Source organism: Ammodytes marinus (genome assembly GCF_949987685.1).
Source record: "Ammodytes marinus genome assembly, chromosome: 7".
In the NCBI taxonomy this organism is placed as follows: Eukaryota; Metazoa; Chordata; class Actinopteri; order Uranoscopiformes; family Ammodytidae; genus Ammodytes; species Ammodytes marinus.
This window is the reverse complement of record NC_137211.1, coordinates 4,986,911-5,011,483: the sequence shown is the minus strand read 5'-3', so window position 1 is coordinate 5,011,483 and position 24,573 is coordinate 4,986,911. Positions and strand designations below refer to the sequence as shown.

The 24,573-nt window shown below is 41.4% G+C and overlaps 2 protein-coding genes across 3 annotated transcripts in view; both read left to right on the top strand.

Moving 5' to 3' along the window:
* Positions 1–1,562: 1,562 nt before the first annotated feature.
* On the top strand, positions 1,563–6,917 carry kcng1 (potassium voltage-gated channel, subfamily G, member 1; the record flags this gene model as incomplete). The annotated part of the gene is made up of 2 exons (XM_080031675.1): positions 1,563–2,351; positions 6,138–6,917. The coding sequence occupies 2 exons, from the start codon at positions 1,563–1,565 to the stop codon at positions 6,915–6,917; spliced, it is 1,569 nt and encodes a 522-aa protein (XP_079887801.1).
* A 3,723-nt stretch (positions 6,918–10,640) lies between these two features.
* src (v-src avian sarcoma (Schmidt-Ruppin A-2) viral oncogene homolog) overlaps positions 10,641–24,573 on the top strand; it is a 40,237-nt gene continuing 26,304 nt past the window's right edge. For both annotated transcript variants that reach the window (XM_080031171.1, XM_080031170.1), the window contains exon 1: positions 10,641–11,093. The gene's annotated coding sequence lies outside the window, so the exon portion shown is untranslated. The remainder of the gene's footprint in view (positions 11,094–24,573) is intronic.

The following is a 24,573-nucleotide window of genomic DNA, read 5'->3' as shown; positions in this document are numbered from 1 at the left end:
ATCAGTGCACGATACAAGTTGGCTCTCTTAAAAACCTGACTGTAGGTCAAGTTTTAACCAACTGCGTATGCCAAAAGGATGTTCTTTTCTGGCTGGTAATATTATGTCAGACCCACAGCACATATGTTATTTGAAGATTATCAGCTTTTGCTATCAAACACAGGAGATAATAGAATATGAATCTCACAGACTAGACTGAACACACCCCTGAACACTTTTTTTGCACCTTAGCTGTCAGACGGTTACATCAGAGTTTGGAGGTTTAAAACACGGTTTATCCAAAGTCAAGGTGATATATATAATATTCGGTAGCACACTGTTAATGCTCATGGTTGGATTTAGACTCCATTTGAAAGGACTGACAAACTAATTCTCAACACACCGATAATGTGGCCGATAGCTATTCAAGACCAATGTGACTGGTTGACAGCAAATGTAATAACTTTTTGGGCCGGTTTCGCAGACATGGATTAAGCCTAGTTCTGGACTAAATTGTACTTTCAATGGACATCCCCCATTCAAAATTCCATTTAGTCCAGGACTAGGCTTAATCCATGTCTGTGAAACTGGCCCTTTATGTTTTAAAATATTGCCTAGTAAGTCATCAAAGTGTGCAATTACTTTTAAATTATTTTCACTCCCTTTGTCACATGCAAGTCCCAAAGAACTGTATGTAGCAATTCAAAAAAAGATTTACGGTTTAAGAAAGTAAAGTATAAGTCAATGTATTAAACATTGCTGTTAGTTCATAAAGTAAGTTAGTGACGTTGGTTAAATTAAGTTTTCACAATGCTTTAGTATTCTTATTAATATGTGGATTGCTGGATTTACCCTGATGTATCTTCATCGTTATCAGTAGTGTTTCTTTGTGGTGGAATATTTTCGAGTGGGCTTCGTGTTTCGATTAAACTTTGTCAGTGAGTGGGTTGTTCTGCTGGCTGAATTTTTTTATATAATTGACCCCGTTATGATGATGACAACCCATTTGAAAAATTAAAATGCAAATTTAAGTTAAGTGCCTCCTGCTGCAATGTGATATTACTCATACCTTGGGGTTAGATGGTAACCGCTGTTGATGTTTTTAAAATATACAAACAAGAAAAAGTTTCAGTGTTGCTCAAACTTCACTCCCACAGTCCCTATGAAATGAAGTAGGCTTACAATAAACGTGCACAGACTTAAAACACAGCCTAGGCTCTGTAAAGAAGCAAGTTGTTATTTATGGTGGGCCCCTTTTGTTTTCATACCCGTTTGAAGCCCACTGAGGCAAATGGCTTTTTTAAGATATTGGCCAATATAAATAAAAGCTGATTTTATTTTTTACCTAAACACCTTAGGCTGTGTATTAACCGGTAGTGGATCGTGACGGGATATTCACAGATTTTGGCAAAAAAAAATATTAGGCAACTATCCATAAAACAAAAAACAAGTTGAAAAGTCAAATGTGTTCCACTGAATTGTAACATATCAATACACTTTTCAAACCAACATTAACCTTTCTGTTTCCCTCTTTTCAAGGTGACGGCATATTGAGCCCAGGCATGTGAGCAGACGCAGTAAAGATGACCCTGTTGACGGGCGATGGCTCCGACTACGACTACAGCGCCCTGAGCTGTGCCTCCGACAGCTCCTTCAACGGGCCGCCCCTGGTCGAGGAGGAAGCCCAAAAGGGGGCCTTCTACAAGAGGGCGCAACGGGCCCCCGACATCAACATGTACGCCGACGACACCCAGCTATCCGGCGCACGTAAACTCCACGCTATTATCAATGTGGGCGGCATGCGTTACCAGCTGCCTTGGACCACCTTAGAGGACTTCCCCCTGTCCCGACTGGGCCAGCTACACCTCTGCAGCAGTTTCGACGAAATCATGCGTATCTGCGACGACTACGACGTCACACATAACGAGTATTTCTTCGACCGTAGCCCCTGTGCCTTCCGGACCATCCTGACTTTCCTAAGGGCGGGGAAGTTGAGGTCTTTGAGGGAGATGTGCGCCCTTTCCTTCAGGGAGGAGCTGCTGTATTGGGGCGTCCCAGAGGAGAGCTTGGAGTGGTGCTGTCGCCGGCGGTTACTGCAGCGCGTGGAGGAGTGTGAAGCCATGGAGAGGGCTGAGGAAGAGGAGGAGATGATGGAGGATCTCTTGGATTCGGACAGCGGCCACCGGAGGGAGAACGCGGTGACTGAGTCCAGGATGAACCGATGTATGGGCAGGCTGAGAGACATGGTGGAGAGGCCTCACTCCGGACTACCAGGGAAGATCTTTGCCTGTCTGTCCGTGTTGTTCGTCACCATCACGGCCGTCAACCTGTCCATCAGCACCTTGCCCGCCATGAGGGCAGAGGAGGAGGCGGTGAGTAAAGGCCTCCGACCGATCAAAGTCAAAGTTTTAATTTGTCAATTTCAAATAAGTACCAGACATACAAAGGAATCAAAATTGCGTTTATCTCCGACCCACGATGCAATAAGAACAAAATTATAAAATGAGGTAAAATAAGATTATAAGTGCATTTTGATTATGCAAAATGCACTTTTCCATGGTCTTTCACTATTATTAGTGGTCCCTGATGTGACTAGAGACTCCCAAACTATGAGGATATAACTGTTAGATTTAAACTTGCAGTTAGATTCAGGGCCAATCAGAGCTGACTGGGCTTTTTTGGAAGGTGGGACTTAAAGAGACAGGCTTTAAAACGCAGCGTTTCAGACAGAGGATGAACAGATGAGATTCAACAATAGCACTGTGAGAAATATAAAGATTTTTTTGGACACTACACCATGATAACAGTTTCTAGTAGAAACCCAAATTACAATTTTGAACCTAAAAATTAGCAGTGTATGTGACCTTTAACATATGACATAGAGCGGAAAAAGTTACTACATATAGGGGCGCGTACCATATTGGCTCCGGCCTTCGTTGCAGTGCTCACGGGTCATCCCCCTCTCTCTCTTTGTCTCCCCATTTCACCTCTGTACTGTCAAATAAAGCTTGAAAATGCCAAAAAATTATCTTAAAAAAAGAAAAGTTACTACATATGAAAAGATGTTGCAAAGATACCAAAAGTGTTTTCATGTCTGAGAGGAACAATTTAAAACATGACATACACAACACAATTTGGGGAAAGTCTTTTGTACCCTGAGACACCAAAGTATTGACGACAACCATTTTGAAACCCCTCGCTGTGTTGACATTGAGGATTTATAAACAGATTTTAATTTGAGTTGTTCTCAAAAGCTTAATTGAGGTGAACTGACGTGTTGTATTTTCCAAAAGCAGTCATTAAAAAATGTGTAATGAAGGCAAGTCTCAACTGTCATGCCCCTTCAAAGGCTCCTTGCTGTGTGACAAAGGAGAGGGCTGGCAGAGACATTTGTTTTGTTTTGCCAAATCAAATGTTTTAAATTGAAAGACGCCTCAGTTTGCTCTGTAGTGAAAAGCTTTCATTATGATGTCTGACTTCAATCACAACCGTAATAAGCACACACTGACTGGTCACACTTAGTCAAATCAAAAGAAAATGGAATATTTCAAACCAGACACGTAATTTTCTTGAAGCGCTATAATTGACCCCCATCACAAGATCAAAACACCGCACCCTGGGAGACAGAGCTTTTGCCATTTCTGCCCCAACCCTCTGGAACTCCCTCCCCCCAAACATCCGAAACTCAGACTCCATAAACTCATTCAAAAGCCAACTCAAAACTCACCTCTTCAAGAAAGCATACCACCCCTGACTCCACCCATACCACACCTGACTCTATTTTTGAATTTGTTTTCGTGTTTTTCTTTCTTTTTTTTCTTTTCTTTTATGTATATTCTATGCAATGTAAAGCGTCTTTGAGTGACCTACAAAAAAGCGCTATATAAAACCTATCAATTATTATTAATTATTATTATTAATTAAGTGTAAACAGTGTTTGCTGTCCAGGCTTCCCTATTGACAGCAGCAGGACAATTTGAAAGTCGACATATCTTCCGCCGCAGCCTAAAAACCACATCTCTTCTGACTGCACCTTGGCTAAGAAGTTGATGGTTATACGAAAACAATTTAAAAGTGCAAGTCTAATTTGCACTGTTTGTATGTTGCAATTACTTGTAGCAATAACATGTGGCACCATGTGGTTTGGCCTATTTGATTGAAACTAAAGTACTTACGTGATTCTTGTTGTTCTGAGTTTTGTACCGTCATGGTTGAAAGCACACCTGATGAAGTTCCATCATAGGCTGTCTGAACTGCCACACTTGCTTAGTATACACACACACTACAGTTTTTCTCAGTATGCTTAATTAAGTGGCAGTAATCACAACCTAACAAGTTCAACTCCACACTATTTTTTGCAGCTAACAGCTCCACCGCCGCTTCTGAATTTTAGCAGCCACATAACCAAGTGTTGCATTAACATTGTGCAAAGTGCTCCTGAGTGTCTCTGTGCAAGAACAAATTGTACTGGTGTTTTCAGGTGCGTTTTTTTTTTGGACCTATACTCAAGTCTACTCTTTTATGGAGTGTGTTTCATAATGATATTTTTTAAACCAGATATAGACATTATACAAAGGCTATGTGCTTTGAATGTTCTCTGCTAAAAATGTAATCTGAGTCATTGCTGCGTCTAAGAAAAACAACCGCCTTTCAAAAAAATCTAATGCTTAGAAAGATGAATCATGAAGTCGGCATGGACATTTTATACATTTTAAAAGTAATAGCTGTGTGTCTCAAAGTTTCCTAAAATTAAACTTGCCATTCAAATCAATCAAATTAAAAGAAAGAAGGCACTTTTTTGTTGTTCATGTCAGCTCAACAACAAATATTGTTCCTTACCTTATTTTGTTGGTTGCTGAAACAGTAATCGCACTTTGATATGATTCAAGATATACTTGATTGTCATATTATATGCATACGAAGACAATTATTTTGGTCGCAAACTGCAGTAGCAATAGTTAGAAACAGACAATAGATAAAAACAGACAAAAAAAGATAAAAAATAAACAAATTAAGGGATACAAATGTATGATATAAATTATACTAATTAATTAATTAAATTAAAAATCAATAAGTGAATACAGTGATAGAAATGCGTTTAATGCTGCAGCATCCTTAAAGGCCTACTTCACCGGTTTGAATATGAAGGTGTATTGAATTCTGAGATCCTATGTAGTATAAATGTGCAAAAAAAATTAAAATCGGTTCATCCTAGCCTGAGAAAAGGCAGAAAGAGTGTTTTTTTAACCCTATATTTCTCTTTCTCGTGACATCACAGAAAGAGAAATATAGGGTTAAAAAAAAAATTACTTTGTAAATATTACTGTGATGTCACAGTAAAAGACATCACAGTAATATTTACAAAGTACGTTTTTTTTTAACCCTATATTTCTCTTTCTGTGATGTCACGAGAAAGAGAAATATAGTGTTAAAAAAAACACTCTTTCTGCCTTTTCTCAGGCTAGGATGAACCGATTTAAAAAATTATCGCACATTTATACTACGTAGGATCTCAGAATTCAATACACCTTCATATTCAAACCGGTGAAGTAGGCCTTTAAGCTCTTTCCGCACAGATTTCACATTGAAATGCTTCCCTCTAGTGACTAAAGCTAAACCTTACACATGCTGATCATGACTACACTCACTCACACCTCTATCTCTCTCTTTCTCTCTCTCTGAAGACTCACGTTTGTTGCATTGGCCTTTAACACAAGTTGAGACTTTGACACTCCTAACTTTTTTTTCATTTAGCTTATATGTTATTTTGCATTTTCTTTTTTAACCTTTATTTATACAGGTAAATCCCATTGAGACCGAAGACTTTTTTACAAGGGAGACCTGTTTTCCTTTCCCACGTTACCATTCACACACACATTCTTACTCCGATAGCAGGCTAACTATCGACATTCACACGAGGCAAGGTGGGTGAAGTGACTTGCCCAAGGACACAACAACCATGACACAGGTGGCAGGGCGGGGATCGAACCTCCAACCCTTCAATCATCAGCCGACCCGCTCTACCAACTGAGCCACAGTCGCCCCAAAACAACATCTTGTACAGCACCTTGGTCAACTGATGTTTTTAAATGTGCTATAGAAATAATTTTGACTTTTGACTCTCTCTCTCTCTCCCCCCATCTCTCTCTCTCTCACAGGGCACGTGTTCCCAGATGTGCTACAACATCTTCATAGTGGAGACGGTGTGCGTCGGCTGGTTCTCCCTGGAATTCACCCTGCGTTTCATCCAAGACCGCAACAAACTCACCTTCCTCCGCCAACCCCTCAACCTTATCGACGTGGTGGCCATCTTGCCGTACTACATAACACTGGTGATGGACAATGTTTCCAAAGACGAGAAACGCATTGGCTCTGGCAACAGCTACCTGGACAAAGTTGGCTTGGTGCTGCGCATTTTACGAGCCCTGCGTATCCTCTACGTGATGCGCCTAGCTCGCCATTCGCTAGGCCTACAGACTCTCGGCCTGACCGCACGCCGATGCACGCGTGAATTTGGACTTCTCCTCCTTTTCCTATGTGTAGCCATTGCACTGTATTCCCCCTTGCTTTACTTGATCGAGAACGAAATGGCGACCACGCAAGAGTTCACGAGCATCCCCGCGACCTATTGGTGGGCCGTTATAACCATGACGACAGTGGGCTATGGAGACATGGTTCCGAGGAGCATTCCAGGCCAGGTGGTCGCCCTTAGCAGTATTCTAAGTGGGATTCTACTCATGGCGTTCCCGGTCACGTCCATATTCCACACGTTCTCGCGCTCGTACGTGGAGCTGAAGCAGGAGCAGCAGCGGGTACTGCAGAGGAGGACGCACTTTCTGCTGCGGAGCCGGATGGCCGGAATGAGCAGCAACCTGTCGCTGGAGAGTGATATGCTTTTCCCTATCGGGGCGACGGACGCAAGAGACATGAGGGAATGAGACAGTTGGACAGTTCAAGTTCAAGTTGCTTTATTGACTGTGTGTACCCGTGGGTAAATTTGGCTTCAAGAAAGGGCAGCCAGCTATACACATTATGAAAAACACACAACTAGTAGTGGCTGGTATTACGTCTACGGTGGCCACAATCTCTACCATTGTGCCCTTGAGCAAAGCACTTAACCCCAAAACTGCTCCAGGGGTGCTGTACTAAAATTTACTCTCAAAGTGCACCAGATTGATGCATTTTACTTTAAAAAGGTAAAAAAAAATCTGCCCCCAGACCCTCCAACAAGGTACAGAGTCCCTCCAACAGTTTCCCAAAATCCTGTGGGAAACACTGACTTCCTTAATATGTTTTTGCCATTAATTGTATGTATCTGTGTGGAAAGTCAGTGTACCTGACTGGATAGGGACAAGTGAGGGGCCCTTTAAGAGTTTGTGCCCAGGGGCCCATTATCTCATAATCCGTCTATGTACGGCTGACCTTGCACTCTGACTCCCTCCGAAGCGTGGTAACTTGAGAGGGGAGATGTGGAAAGACAAATTTCAATGTAACCATTGACTAATGAAGTAACTTAACATCATCAACAACAAACAGCAGAAAACTTAGCATATTCAATACAAAAACACACAACAGAAAGCAAAAAGCAACTAAGCGCTCACAAACACTGGGGCCCCCTCCGAAAAGCTTTTAGTAGCTTATTTGGCGTTCCACATTCCACGAGTCCTGCATTGCCATAAAGTGTATCATGGAATTGTTTCTCAATGACATGATAGTGTGTGAATTCATCTTAAACTAAACTGGGACATAAAGAGAAGAGAGTGAGTGTGTGAATAGGAAAGATAGACAGAGAGATTGCATAGAAAGGAGTGAGACTGAGAATTCGCTATGGACAAGAGAGATGAGACACAGGATTTTTCCTCTTCCCAGAAATGCAGACTACCTGTGTAGCAGCACTGTCAAAATGTAAAAGTTAGGACAACTCAGAATTGTGTGGCAACTGTCCGCACTAGATATTTTTTTAGTTTTTGAACTATTTAAATATCTTTTGTTGAATTAACTTCTTCAAATTTGAGTTCTAATCATTTCAAACAATAGCAGTTGTGCCAACGTATTCTCTGTCATACAGCCAACAAACAAAACCAAGATGGTCAAAAGGACCTGAACAGTGTTTAAAGCTGAAGAAAAACTTTCTGAACAAAAAATAATACGTTGGCACGACTTGATTTCAACTCTAGTGCAGACGGTTGCCTTGACATTTTGACTTTTTCATATTTTCATTTTTTATAGTGATTGTACTTTTGGATAACTGTGAAGGATACACAGACATGAGAGGAGGATTAGTATTAAATAATGTTTCCATCAAAAAAAAAACATTATACAATGGTCACAGAATATCAAATTTAAGTAAAATTTACATGAAAAAATAAACAATTTTACCTCATAAAGTATTCCAGCTTAAAAATGATCTATTGTATTAAAATAGTCATATATTGAAATACATTGTAATTCAGACATGTCTCTTCCTCCAGCTGTTTTGATGGACTTGTTGAATTGTGTCATATGGGGGGTGACCAGTTATGCTCTCTGCTTTGAGTCCCAGACGTTGTGAAAATGTGAACCTCAATCCACTGATTATTGCCTGAATTTATTTGGTTTCTGTAAAGTATCTTGCACAGCCATCATTCACATATTCATTTTTTTAGGATTATGTTTTGGCATTTTTTTTTTCTTTTATTAGGCAGATTTTGAGAGACAGAATTGAAATGGGGCAAAGAGGGGAAGACATGCAGAGAACTGACCCGGATGGGATTGGAACTGGCTGTATTTTGCAGGCCCGGGTCGGATTTGAACCCGGGTCTTCTGCGAGGCCTGAGCCTATAGGGGGGACGCTCTAACCATTGTGCCATGAGCCACCCCCACACACATATTCATTTTGATGTATTTGTTAATTGTCCTTCTACTCCTTGAGGTTCCATATATAATTTTTTAACACTTTTGCACATTGAAGATAACATTACCGTGCTTGTATTTCACTGCAGTTGCTGTCTATACATGTTTATATTTATTATTTATCTCTTTAAAAGTGGATTTAAAACGAAATCTGTCTGTTGCATTTGTCGCCTCATTTTAATTTTTGACTTTAACACAATAGGAGACAAAGTCCACACCTAATGGCACACACCCAATGTGTCAAAGGAGATAGTGGCTTATGAGCACTTTACAAACCTTACATTGTGTCCTTATAATAACAACAATAATAATAATAATAATAATAATAATAATAATAATAATAATAATAATAATAATAATAATAATAATAATAATAATAATAATAATAATAATAATAATAATAATAATAATAATAATAATATAAAATAATTTTCTTTATAAAGCATGGTAAAAAGTTGCTGTATTTTGCAACAAAAAAACTAAACACAATGTACCACACAGCACCAACACGCGTTGCCTTTGTACAAGATTTAGATAAGCCTATAGGAAACAGATGTGATAGAATATCGCAAAAAGAAAAATCATTAAAGTGAATTAACCTTGCAAAGAGCAGTCAAGAACAAATCTCTGTCCAAAATGCAGCTCTATGCTATTGCTATAAGTGCAAAGAGTGTCATATGGAAAAACATATTGTACGTCATATAGGTGAAATTGAGTGTTGGCTCCTGGGGCTGCAGTTCATACATTTGAACAGCAGGTAGCAGCAGTGTGTCACTGAAAGGAAGTACTACGCCTATCATGGAGGATTCTTTTTAATGTTAATCTAGGATTATTATATACAATCTAGCTAAGGTTTGATAAGGTTTATCTTATAGTAACACACCGTTGTATTTAATTAAAACCAATCAATTTATCTTAATGAACCTTCATTGTTGATATAGGTACAGCAGGCTCAGATTGGATGTCACTTCAAATCATAGATAGTATATAAAGCTTAAAATCTATTCAATTCAGTTAAATGAAAAATAAAAACTTTATTGGCTATCACAAATTGACTAAATAAATTGCTTCCAGTCAGTGGCTCAAACAACATAAACATAAGACTCACATAAAATCACAGACGCTTTGACTTCCAATTCAACCTGCCTGAGGTAGATCTTAATCAGACATAATAACATACACAGCCGTCATTATAAGTGACTCTACACTGAGCCACGTTTGAACAAGTAAGTGATACAATGGAGGTGATGAAATTCCATGTGAATTGATAGCCTTAATTAAGTGTTAAAAGTGGATGTGAAAGGAAACATCAATTGATTGATGATCAAGGGTTTTGGTGAATTTAATGTTGATTTGATTAAATCAGTTGCGATGTTATAACTTAGACTAAACATATGATAACAAATTATTACAATAACAAATAATCCAAAATCAATACATTACAACAATGCACTCCTGACAAAGACACAACTCTTAAAAAACATCATCAAAATTGGACACATTTTTGTATTTTTTTTTTTTTAATATTTCTATTGAATTTTTTTTTTATCAATCACAACACAAAAACATAATGTATTAGTTACAGGTGAGGTGGGGGACTTCCATGTTAACACCATTCAAGACTACAACCGGGGCTCGATTGTTGCATGAAACCATCCCACCAATCAGAGCTCGAGAATCCTCCTGAGGCCCCGCCCCCCTTCCCTAGCCTGCCTCTTTAACATCACATCCCAGTGTTTTGGTCGTGATTTGGTGTTGCTGCACGGGGAGTCTGGCTGTCGGTCGCTGCCACGCGTAAAAGCCGCGGGGTTTACGTACGCCAGATTAGACGAATCAGCCATTAAAATCGATTTATAGGCATTTTCGTCTATTTTTTTGTTGCGTGTTTATGAATGACACATCTATCTAGTTCTTCGCGTTTGGACTCAATCCTCGTCATGACCTCACCGGGCCGCCCCTCCAGTTGAATGGGATTCCTCACCAGCCGCTTCTCTGTCGCTCCTTTTGGCACAGACTGTCTCCACCACTGCAGAAGCTAAACACAATCCCCTATTTTAGGATCTGTGAGCTATTGGTCTCTCTCGCAAAATTCATTAATGGTTTGATTCGACATCCGCTTGTGTGATCGTCTTGAGTGAGTGAGTGAGTGAGAGGGAGAGAGAGAGGACGACGCCAAATCTTCCGTGTAGCCAGACTGCCTGCCTGCCTGCCTGCGCGTCAGGGTAAGTAGCCCTGAACTTGTTATGTTAGTGCGGGTGACTTCACTAATGACAGGCGGACACACACACACACAGACAGACTGACAGGGGTTAATTAAATATGAATGAAGGGTGGGGGGGGGGTTGATCTCGACTCGACAGTGCAGAAAATTACTATGTTTTTTACACACACTTGAAGGTGACAGTGAACTCATTTTTTTGTAGCCTACATTTGACCTAAAACGTAGCCAATCTCTCCCTCTCTATGGGCACACACACACACACACACACACACACACACACACACACACACACACACACACACACACACACACACACACACACACACACACACACACACACACACACACACACACACACACACACACACACACACACAGGCCTAATTCATGATCATGACTAATGATGAGTAGATTGAGGTCACCGTCACTGTAATTTTCTCCATTTGTGATTCACCTAGAAATCAGTGGTCGCAAGAGGCTACGCTCTCATGGGAATTCTAAGTGACTCATCATCAGAGCGTTTGTGCAATAGGCTACAAGCTGCAGCCTTTGATTTTCGTTAGGCTACACACACTGCACTACAGTATACTACACACAGGCCCGCGGTGCCTTGTGGGACCATACACAGCTAAATCACCCAGCACGCTACCACTGTGCATATCCTCAATTTTAAGAGATATGGGTCCCATGGGTGGAAGCCTTGACTAGATGAACTGAAAGCTGGCAGCTGTGGTTGGGCTCTGCAGCAGTGAAAGTGTTTTATGGGCTACCTTGTGTGTTTGTGTGTGTGTGTTTGTGTGTGTGTGTGTGTGTGTGTGTGTGTGTGTGTGTGTGTGTGTGTGTGTGTGTGTGTGTGTGTGTGTGTGTGTGTGTGTGTGTGTGTGTGTGTGTGTGTGTGTGTGTGTGTGTGTGTGTGTGTGTGTGTGTGTGTGTGTGTGTGTGTGTGTGTGTGTGTGTGTGTGTGTGTGTGTGTGTGTGTGTGTGTGTGAAATCAGAGAAAGATGGAGACTTGTTTACCCTTAAGCTTTTAAAGTTGGAGTCAGCTATTCTGTAGAACGTTTGTTGACAAAATCAGTGAATATCTCCTCATTATCCCTCTACCTGTACCGTGTGTGTGTGTGTGCTGAAAATAATCTGGTGTTGATGCACAGCCTAGGCTCTGTAAACGGGCTACGGTCGGCCCCTTTATGTTTACATACACTTTGTTTACATACCCATACAGAGTCTAGGCTGCTAACACCAGGTTCTTTCTCTACAGACCGGTAGCAGATTGTGAGGAGATATTCAATGATTTTGACAAAAAAGTGATTTTGACAACAAGCGTTCTCCAGAATCACCGACTCCACCTTTTTTAAATCCCTTTTTTAAAGGTGGAGTCAGAATCCAAAGAATTTGGCCAGATTTTTCCTTTTCCCCGGGCTCCCCCACACTTTAAAGACATGGCTGTCATATGTTTAGGATTAGTCTCTCCCACTCAACATGACTCAAAGGCCCAAATATGGACTCTAATGTGCTTTGAACTTATAGTAACGACTAGGAAAATGCACAAATCTCAAAGGTATGTCACTTACTTAGCGGAGAAAGTCCTTGTACATATAGATACAGGCCTTATCCATATTGTTTGTGTGTTAACATTGAGACCATTCATTGGCCTGTGTATATACTGTACACATCACTACTGTCTCCTCGAACTCTTCACAGCTGATCCAGGATCACCACACACAGATCTACTAACTAATGTCTGTCGTCTATCCAGAAAATTAAAACTGCTTTAGCGTCTAGACCAGATTAACTTTCAGATACAGTCATTTTGTTTGAGCGAGACGTCACTGACCATATGACACATCCGGTATCACTAGCATGACATTGGCTCATGGAACACACACATGTACACAGACACACACACGCACACGCACACGCACACACACACACACACACACAGCTTTGCCACTATTACGGTGTGTTTATGTGTCTTTTTGATCAGACTTAAAGCTGAATGTTGTGTGTAACCGCAGTGAATTTAAATTGGTCTTGTTACTCTGTAATCCTACTTCACCACAAACAAAAAAGGCGTAGAATTTTTTTTTGTTAAATCAATTTAAAAAAATGACTTTCCGTTTTGATTTTCAGTCGTGCTTGAGCCTAATCCTACGCAGGATTCGCCAGTGTTCGTGATTTGTATTTCCTGGAGGAATTATGATGTTTGGCAACAGTCAGGCAAAACCATATTAGAATACAGAGGATTCAGTATCATTACATTGTATTGGCCGGTGACCTTTGACCTGACACGAGGGATAAAGGGCCTGCTGCTGATTTTTTTTCTTTTTTTTTTAATCATAAATTCTGCTCATTTCTCCAGTATTACATGGTCAGAAAGGGGAATTGAGGGTTCATGATAAGTACTTTTACAGAGAAACAATGTTGCCAGTTTCCCCACGCTATAAGTTCAAGGTTAATTTACTGTGTACTTGCATGTAAGCAACAAAATGCCATTTCTCCAGTCCAAAACAGTGAAAAAAACAGATAAAAGTTAGATGTTCGGCATCAATACAAATAAATAAATAAAAAACACCCAATGTTAAGAAAAGTAGCTAGTAGCTAGTTTCCCACACAATAAAAAAAAATAGATTATGAATAATAAAACAGTAAAAATTAAAGTACCACAGGAAGCCATTTTGCACCAGCCAACCGGATTGCACGTAGCGTTTTCCCAAAGTGGTACGGTATGGTCCATTGTACTCAGTTAACAGCCAGAGTTCAGGCTCCGCAGAGGGGGACCTAATGCTCCTTGGAATCCCATGAATGCCCCGCAGTGAAAGCCGGCGTAGATGTTTATGTCAGCTCCAATGAGATTGCTGGAAAGTGGCTCTTGAGGGGCTGAAATTCCTGCTAATTGGCAACGTGCACTTTGGACTAGCCCCCCCCCCCCTCCCTTTGTTTCTCCCTTATACTGGAGCAGTCTGTCTATCAGGGTGACACACACACACACACACACACACACACACACACACACACACACACACACACACACACACACACACACACACACACACACACACACACACACACACACACACACACACACACACACACACACACACACACACACACACACACACACACACACACTGAGGGCTCTGGCATCAATGAACTGCTTGTTTCCGAAGCTATCCGGACTCCCCGGGAGAATTGACGGCTTTAAGACAAAGTCGCTTCCACTTTCAAACTTGCCTTTTGTGAACCTCATTCCGTTGAACCCTTTAGAGGTGGTCGTCCATTGAGAAGTTTGTTTCTCAAGCATCTTGGCCAAGTATTTTGGTTAGTGGACTGAGGTGTATATTCTGCCTACATGCATTTGACTGCACTGAGGCAAGCTGAGCAGTCGCATTACAAACAGACTTCTCCACTGTAGCTAGAGGTTCACTGAGTTCATGGTTTGATCTACTGTAGTGAGTGAGTGAGTGAGTGAGTGAGTGAGTGAGTGAGTGAGTGAGTGGCCCACTTTCCTTTGAGGTCGGATGAGGATTAATTGGCATTGAATGGGTACTGACTGAGGACGTATTGTAATTGTTTGACATTATTAAAAGGTAGAGTCAGTGATTCTTGAGAACGCTGACATGCTGCTAGCTACGCTGGCCTGGCCCCTTTGTTTTTTTCATATCCTGTGTTTACCTACCAGTTTACAGAATCTAGGCCGTGTATTAACACCATTTTCAAGCCCTGAAAAATAAGATGCGTTATACTTTATTGTCCCCTAAGAAAATGTTGTCTTGGAATGCACGCATTTAATTGCCAGTTACATTTTTCAAAAAGCAAACAAACATACAGTGTGAACAACAACACAGCCCCAACTATGCCAACCACAACAATAAGTTGCACATAGGCAAAAAAAGGCCCCAATAAATCGAGGGCTCACAGTCACAAATTGCAAATTGCCGTTGGATGGTGAATTTGGCCTCAGGTCGTTGTTGTAGTGGTATTGTGCCTCTTCTTTGTTGAAACAACAACCTATTCCCCTTTGGCTTGGGGAGTACTTAACAAACAAAACACACGGTCAAATGCCCGCATCAACCCACTCTACGTTTGCCAAGGAGATGTGTGTGTGTGATATACTCCAGAGAGAGAAAGAGAAAGAGGGATTGTGTACTCTAAAAGCGGGGCATGATAGTTGTGATGGCTTCCCTTCTGACAAAAAGCCTTTTGAATATTTCATGTGGCAGAAGATACCAAACTTCTGTCGCCCTGGCCCAGATTTGCAGCTAATTAGTGCCCGGCTACATTCAAGGGCACAGGCGTTTTGGAGCATGGGAATGCCAGTGCCACCTGTTCTCTCTCTCTCTCTCTCTCTCTCTCTCTCTCTCTCTCTCTCTCTCTCTCTGTGTTTAGGCCTTGAGTGTGAGTGGCCTAGTTTTTGTGCGGGTCATTGTAGTCTACTGTAGTGTACTCTTTCATTATTAAAGGTACAGCGTGTATTTTGGCAGCATCCACTGTTGAAAAAATGTAGGTTGCAAACGCTCCCTTGCTAACCCCTTACAGAAGTTATGGTGGCCTTCAAGGATAAGAAGCTAGTTAATAAAGATGGCATCATCCACCACTGCCTCAAGTCATTCCACAATATCAAGTAAAGAGGTGAAGGACTTCTTCTTGGTCTTCCAACAGGTGCATTTTCGTCAGACGGCCACTATATACAGTATAAAAACGCGTAAGGCCGTTTAAGTTTGTCTGCTTGGTGCTACTGTCACTGTTAAATCAATTTTAGTTGTATCTATCAACTTGAAAATAATGATTGCAATATAGATTCATTAATTATTTTGAGTTTTAAACACTCTTTCGGGCTTATGGTGCCAACCTAAAGATACGATGGATTGTGTCAATTAATTCCATGCAAAACTATGCTACATTGCAGCCTGCCCCTTGCTAGATTGTATTACAGCTATGTGTAGAGCTAGATGTGCACACTGTTCAACCATTAACCCACAAAGCTGCAGTCTGAGCAGTTGAATGATAAGGATGCAGAAGTGTATACCACTCTCACATATTATCCCTCCCAGCTCTCTCTCTCTCTCTCTCTCTCTCTGTCAGAGGGGCCTGTGCTCTCACAAGCCATTTGAATGAAGTATCTGATAGTGGTTTAATATACAGAGATACAAACAGAGGAGCGCTTGTTTCCTAACACAAGATCCCCCCGGCCACTTCCTGTGCCCCTTGCTATGGGAACGGACCCCGGGTGACAAGAGGCCAATGCATCTCCACTCAATCCACCCACTGTTTAAATCTGTTGAAAAGCGATCGCACCCTCACACCCCTCCATTCCCATCAATCCATGGATAGTTTTTTTTTTTTTGTGACAGGAAAAGCGTCCGTGGCATTCAGAGAAGATGCCTCTATGCGCGGCTTTGTGCGGTCGCAGCTGTGTAAGAGAGAGAGAGAGCCTGGTCTGGATGATGAGATGCTGCTGCGGTGTCTCTCTCTCTTTCTCTCTCTCTCTCTCTCTCTCTCTCTCTCTCTCTCTCTCAAAGTCACGGTCTGTAGAATACATTGGCATTTTTCAGAAGGGCTGTCAGTAGAAAAGGAATATATTATTCATCAAGTAGGGTTTTAATTGGTGTATACTCGCTTGGAAATAATAGTTGTTGTTTCTTTTATTTCCTTAGAATGAGTCTTGTTTTTATATCTAAATAGGAACCGCCATGTTGCACCGGCATGTTTCTACAGTTACACAGAATGGACAAACTTAACGGCTACACGCGTCTTCATACATAGTGGTTCTCCTTGGGAAATGCACCTGTTGGAAGACCAAGAAGAAGTACTATTGAATAAGAAATAACTAAATACATCTTCACCTCATCACTTGATATTGTGGAAATACTTGAGGCAGTGGGTGGATGATGCCAGCTTTAGTAACTAGCTTCTTGTCCTTTAAGGCCACCGTAGCTTCTGTAAATTCTCCCAAAAGGAGGGGTTAGCAAGGGAGCGTTGTGATCTGGAATCTCACCACTAGACGCCACTTAAGAAACTCTGAAATTACACACTAGCTTTAAAACACGAGTCAGTCCATCCTTTGAGAATCACTGCGGTGCATGTTGACATGGGAGTTTTCATGGGAGAGCCTATCGACCCCGCCAGACTCCATCTCTGCCCTCGGGGGAGGAAAAGCAGATAGCGGGAAAACATATTTGTGTGGAATTTCCTAATCAAAGTCTGCGTCGGGGATGTGGGTTCACATTCACAATATGATTTCAGATCCTCTCCTTCAGTAAAATGTTTGATTTGGAATTGAAAAGGAGAATGTAATAGTGAAAGTTGACCGGTTAGGTTGTGGGGTTACATTTTAGTCAATTGAGAAAACGCACTGCTAGAATAACACATAATGAAAATCATTAGTTGTGTTGGGCTTGTTGTTTTCTAGTGAGAATTGTGTTGTTGTTTTAAGGGTTAAAGGTGCAGTAAGTCATTATAGAATGACTTTTATACACAGTAACTGTGGGAGGTTGCGAGGCGATAACAATGACTCAGAGTTTACTTACTTTGCCAAATGCTGCGATTTCTCACTTTTAACTTTGGCCTTACAGCTCGTTGCCTGTTTTCTGGAGGAATATTCTGCACTCAGTGGTGTTTTTAAAATGTATTCACTTCCCACCTACTTCACTTTTTAGCTTTAGTTACAGTTTATTGATGGTCCTTCTGCATGGGCTTCAAGCTAACACCAACGTACACATTCAAATGGAGAGCTGAATTAATTGTCACCTCTTTGGAAATGAACTCCAATTAAATGTGGAGTCAGTGATTCTGGAAAATGCTTGTTATCTAAATACAGTCATATGAAAAAGTTTGGGAACCCCTCTCAGCCGGCATTATAATTGACTCTGCTTTCACAAAAAAAATATAAAAGTGGTATGTCTTTAATTTACCAGGAACAGCTAAGTACTGGGATGTTTTCCAAACAAAGATTTTTTGAAAAGCAGTATTTGGTTGTATGAAATTAAATAAAATGTGAAAAACTGGCTGTGCAAAAATATGGGAACCCTTGTGGTTTTGTTGATTTTAATGCCTGTAACAGCATGTAAAACTGATGACTTTAAACACAAAGTTGGTTGGATTATGTTGTTAAGCCTCGAACCTCATAGAAATGTCTGTTTAATCATGAGAAAATGTATTTTAGGTGCCTAAATGCAAGTTGCACTTCTCTTTGACTCTCTGCTGAAGTGAGACAGAATGGGATCATCAAAACAGCTCCCAAAAGATCTGAAAAACAAAGATTATTCATTGTCATGGTTTAGGGGAAGGCTACAAGAAGCTTTCCCAAAGGTTTCAATTGTCAATTTCGACTGTAGGGAACGTTGTCAGGAAATGGAAGGACACAGGCATAGTGGCAGTTAAACCCAGGCATGGCAGACCAAGAAAAAACAGGAGCGGCATAGGTGGAGGATTGTGAGAATGGTTGCACACAACCCACAGATCACCTCCAAAGGCCTGCAAGAACATCTGGCTGCAGATTGTGTATCTGTACATCGTTCAACAATTCAGCGCAATTTGCACCAAAACATCTGCTTTTTATAAAGACCAAATAACTTAATTTTTGTCTCATCAGTCCAAAGCATTTTCTTCCAATATGAAGCTGGCTTGTCTAAATGAGCTTTTGCATACTCCATGCAACTGTATCTGTGGCGTGGGCGCAGAAAGGGCTTCCTTCTCATCACCTGGCCATACAGATGTTTTGGTGCAAATTGCACTGAATTGTAGAACCATGTACAGATACACAATCTGCAGCCAGATGTTCTTGCAGGTCTTTGGAGGTGATCTTTGGGTTGTGTGCAACCATTCTCACAATCCGCTGCATATGCCGCTCTTGTACTTTTCTTGGTCTGCTAGACCTGGGTTTAACTGCAACTGTGCCTGTGTCCTTCCATTCCCTGACAACGTTCCTTACAGTAGAAATTGACAATTGAAACCTTTGGGAAAGCTTCTTGTAGCCTTCCCCTAAACCATGACAATGAATAATCTTTGTTTTTAAGATCTTTTGGGAGCTGTTTTGATGATCCAATTCTGTCTCACTTCTGCAGAGAGTCAAAGAGAAGTAGAACTTGCATTTAGGCACCTAAAATACATTTTCTCATGATTAAACAGACCTTTATATGAGGTTCAAGGCTTAACAACATAATCCAACCAATTTTTTGTTTAAAGTCCTCAGTTTTACATGCTGTTACATGCATTAAAATCAGCAAGACCACAAGGGTTCCCATATTTTTGCACAGCCAGTTTTTCACATTTTATTTAATTTCATAAAACTAAATACTGCTTTTCAAAAAATCTTTGTTTGGAAAACATCCCAGTACTTAGCTGTTCCTGGTAAATTAAAGACATACCACTTTTATCTTTTTTGTGTGAAAGCAGAGTCAATTATAATGCCGGCTGAGAGGGGTTCCCAAACTTTTTCATATGATTGTAGGTAAATATCTGTACACTAAAAAAAATCGGTTGTGAATAAACAGCCTAGCCTCTGTAAACATGCTTGTTGCTATACGGAGGGCACCCTTTGTTTACATACCAGTTTACAGAGCCTAGGCTGTTTATTACCACCAGATTTTTTTGAACAAGTAATTTGACAACAAGCGTTCTCCGGAATCACTGACTACCCCTTTCAACATGACTTTATTGCTACTTGTGTACATTATTCGGACAATTAACCTGCACCAGTGACCTTTAAGTCTCCAGTGGCCACCGAAAGTCTACCTAGACCATACATACATTTACAAACAACAGACACAGATGTAGTAGGAAGTGTAGGATTAGTTTCCCCTGTGCTCTGACCCCTGTCTGTCCTGATGTAGGTCTGGATGACAGTCATATAACATGGCTGTAACAAGGGGCCAGTCGTCCTAGGGCATTTTTAGCTAACACACCCTCCTCTGTATCTTATCGAAATCTCCAACCACGCACACTCCGCCAACTCTCCGCTCTCCACTGATTTGATTGCCCCGCAGTTCACTGCCCCAACGAGTTCCATTTGAATATTGAAATCAGTGTCTCCTGCTGAACAAAGGGCTGGTTTGAAAGAGATGGAGGAAATCAACTTTTTGTTGGGGGTCTTGTCCGAAACTCTGTTATGGAAATGTCATGGCTGGGAGCGATTGTGTTTCATAATGGGGCGTGGCACGGGCACTTTTTCTTTTGGTTTGAGGGTTATAATAGGGTTAGGGTTAGGGTTATGTCCTGCACTGGTTTTCACTGTTGCTCTGTTTCTTGTCTATTACCCTGTTGACTTAAAGAAGAAAAAATATATTTGTTGTATTTTTTTGGCCCTTCCCAGACATTATTTTGTTCACCCTAAAGTCTCATTATTATTATTATATAAATGGCAATAAAGTTGAAGTAAAGTTGAATTCGGCCAAAGCAGCTTGTTGTTCATGTTATGTATGCCTCTGCACATAAGCACAGATGTTGTTCTAATATATAAGAGAAACACACAAGTGAAGAGAGCCACCTGGGACCCGAATAAACACAAAAAAATCCACTGCCATTTCTTTGCACTATTTTTGTCTTTATTTATGTCTCGATGGCTTACTTCACTTGCCTCTTTTCTCCTATACATTTGCTTATTTTTTTTATTGCATTTTTGGAAGGAGCCTGAGACTCAAGAAAGATGTCATTGATGTAATTGTTGTGCATCTGAAAAATATACCGTCTTGAATGTCGCTGCTCTTAAAATGTTGTTGTTGATGTTGTTTAAAATCCTTTTTTTCTCTTCACTTGAATTTTCTGTGTATATTTTTTTCCTGTCAAACCAAACCTCTGTCATTCATTTCCATATTTAAATATTGATAATAGAGATGCTCTAGTAGACTCACAGCAATGCTAGACTCAGCTGATGATAGGCCAACGCATGACACTAGTCTCAGCATGCTGTTGTGTTGACATAAATAAGACCAGAGCTTTTGTGTGGCACAGTGAACAGCTACAGTGTTGCGTCGCGACCTTGGCTCGCATTCCTGTTCTCACAACGTGTCAGCTCGATCGTAGCTTTCTCTTTCCCTGACAGCCGGTACAGTGTGTGTGTGTGTGTGTGTGTGTGTGTGTGTGTGTGTGTGTGTGTGTGTGTGTGTGTGTGTGTGTGTGTGTGTGTGTGTGTGTGTGTGTGTGTGTGTGTGTGTGTGTGTGTGTGTGTGTGTGTGTGTGTGTGTGTGTGTGTGTGTGTGTGTGTGTGTGTGTGTGTGTGTGTGTGTGTGTGTGTGTGTGTGTGTGTGTGTGTGTGTGTGTGTGTGTGTGTGTGTGTGTGTGTGTGTGTGTGTGTTGTGTCTCTACCTGTAACCCCGTACACACATTCCTGTTTTGGGCCGTTGGAACAGGAGAGCAGTTGAGACTCGCCTCTCTCCTCCACTCTGCATTCCTCCGCAGTGACTGGGTTCAGTCGCACCGCTGCAACCCGGGAATGCCACAACACACACACACAAACACACACACACACACACACCTGGCTCACTTGAAAAAATGTTTACATGGTTATCTAATGTCACTTTATACACACATTTTCTGTTTCATTGAAAGATGGAGTCAGTGATTCTGGAGAACGCTTGTTGTCAAAATCACTTTTTGTCCAAATCAGTGAATATCTCCTCACGATCCACCACTACCTGTCCATGGCTGTGTGTTCGCTCAACAAAAATGTGCTGCTAATACACAGTCCAGGCTCTGTAAGCTGGTAAGTCAAATAAAACGGTAAACAAAGGGGGCCCTCCGTAGCTAGCAACATACCTGTTTACAGAGCCTAGGCTGTGTATTAACGCTTGATTTCTTTTCAGTGCGCACTCAGTACGGACAGGTAGCGGATCGTGAGGACATTTTCACTGATTTGGACAAAAAAGTGATTTTTGACAACAAGTGTTCTCCAGAACCTTTTAAATATGCTGTGATCCAACATTTTCTCTTTCATTTAATTAGCAGAAATACGGGCTATTATGTATAATATAATGAGAAGAGAAGTTAAATGGTGAAAGCCCATAGTAACTGAAGCGTGACGTACTTGGTAGTCCCCGTGGACCTGTGTAGATCAAATGCTGCTGCTTTGAAATGTGATGAGAGGGTTTGAATTCAAGGCTTTTGCTATCACAGATCCTGGCTTCACTGTAGTTGGTAACATAGCTACTGTGTGAAGCATTATATTAAAGCCCATATGATAATGCAGATGATCTGAAATGCATTTTGATTGATGCCACGTCTTTGATATATTTATCATGTGGCATTACCAGCAGAACAGTATGCAAATCTTCTTTTTTTCCCACAACCATCCATTTCTTCCCGTTGTCTGTGAACGTCTCACAAACCTCTTTTGAGTTGACTTATACCTTCTCCATTGATGTTTGGGGAATACAGAAAAGAAAAAAAAAAGGGATGTTTTTCCCACTCCTGTGACATATGGCTGACACATCAGAGGAATTGAAATCCTTTATTTCCACCGTTTTCCCTCTGGAAATCTCCTGAAAGGATTGGAAGAAGTGATGGAGGAGAGAGTGCTATAGAGGAGGTGGTTGACAGTGTGAGATTGGGGGGGGGGGGGGTTGGTAGGGGGTGGAAAAAGGAAAAGCAAAGCCCTGAAGGGATTATCTTTTTCTTTCTTCTTCTTCTTCCTCCCTCCATCTTGCTCCCTCTCTCTGTCTCTCTATCCCCCTCTCTCTCTCTCTCTCTCTCTCTCTCTCTCTCTCTCTCTCTCTCTCTCTCTCTCTGTCTGTCCCTCTCTCTCTCTCTCTCTCTCTCTCCCTGTCTCTCCCTCTCTCTGTCTCTCTCTCTCCGTCTCTTTCTCTCTTTCCCTGTCTCTCCCTCTCTCTCTCTCTCTCTCTCTGTCTCTCTCTCTCTCTCTCTCTGTCTCTCCTCCATAGCTTCTTTATTGAACACATGACCGTAGCTTATCAGTCTCACTTCACATAATGACCATATTTAGATATGTAGGTGAGAGCAGCCGCAGTAGCAGAGCTGGGTTTCATAGGGGGGAAAAGGATATATGTGATTTTGGAGTGAGGAATCCCCCAAGCAACACAACCTGGATGTTTTTGGTCAGAAGCAGCGGTTGCAGTAATTCCAACAGTAGTAAATTAACTGTTGTCTATTTTTGGTATTTAAAGGTGGAGTCAGTTATTCTGGAGAACGCTTGCTGTCAAAATTATTTTTGGTCAAAATCAGTGAATATCTCCCCACGACCAGCTACCTGTGCGTACTGTTAGCTGAAAAACATCTGGTGTTAGTACACGGCCTAGGCTCTGTAAACTGGCATGTAAACAAAAGGTATGTCAACAATAGGGGGGCCCACAGTTGCTAGCAACATGCCTGTTTAGTGTTTACAGAGCTTAGGCTGTGTATTAACACTTGATTCTTTTCAGTGTGTACAAACAGTACTGACAGGTAGCAAATCATGAAGAGATATTCACTGATTTTGACAAAGTGATTTTGACAACAAGCATTCTCCAGAATCACTGACTCCCCCTTTAATACCCAACAGAGAAACCATGCATGGCTTCTTACACCATCAACAGTGAAGTCCTGCGGGTGCTCACTGCGCCGTGCATGCCACAGATGCTTCGGATCCGAGCATTTTGTGGGAGGAGAGAGAGATAGCTAACTGCTGCTACTGCTGCTGTTCAATGCTTGTCTGTCTGTCTCCAGGGACGAGACAACAGCTGACTGACCCTGGGCCATAAAACAAGAGCATGTGTTTTAACACTGGCTTCACAATTGTTTAACGTACCATTCGACAGTTGGGCTTTCTTTTTCCCTATTGGCATGTTCGGCTACTGTAAACAGAAACATTGTGTAATGGTTAACTATTGGTTAATGTGGTGGAATTGAGTCACTGTTTTGCAACAAATGAAGATGAGCTAAGCGGAAGAATGTACAGTAATGATTTCAGTGTGTGTGTGTGTTTGTGTCGAACCAACGCCCGGCCGTCACACCCAAACCAGCAAGGCTATATAGTCAAAAGTGTCCGTTAAATTTCGGTGACTAATTTTTTTTGTTTTTGTGCTGGTAAGAAAGTGCAGACTTTGTTTTCTGGGTCAGTGCGACGAGGGACACGTTTCAAAGGGTTTCAATCTTTGATTTTGTTGTTGCATCCATAGTACAAAGGGAAACTGGCTGGGTGTGTAACCTCTCTCTCTCACACACACACACACACACACACACACACACACACACACACACACACACACACACACACACACACACACACACACACACACACACACACACACTCAGGTAGACTACACCCAGACACTCACTCTGTGCTGTATGACAGAGAAGTGGTCATGTGACTCAACTGTTTTTTCTCCAGACCAATCCCCATACTTCCTAATTAGTATGGTAGAAAAAAGATTAAGGATGTCCCAATACATGTGGGCAGATGCAGCATGCTTACAAATACCTGGATGCCCTTGTACTACTACATCCGGTTGTGATTATTAGTGTGGATATCAGCATGCAATTTGGGCGATTCT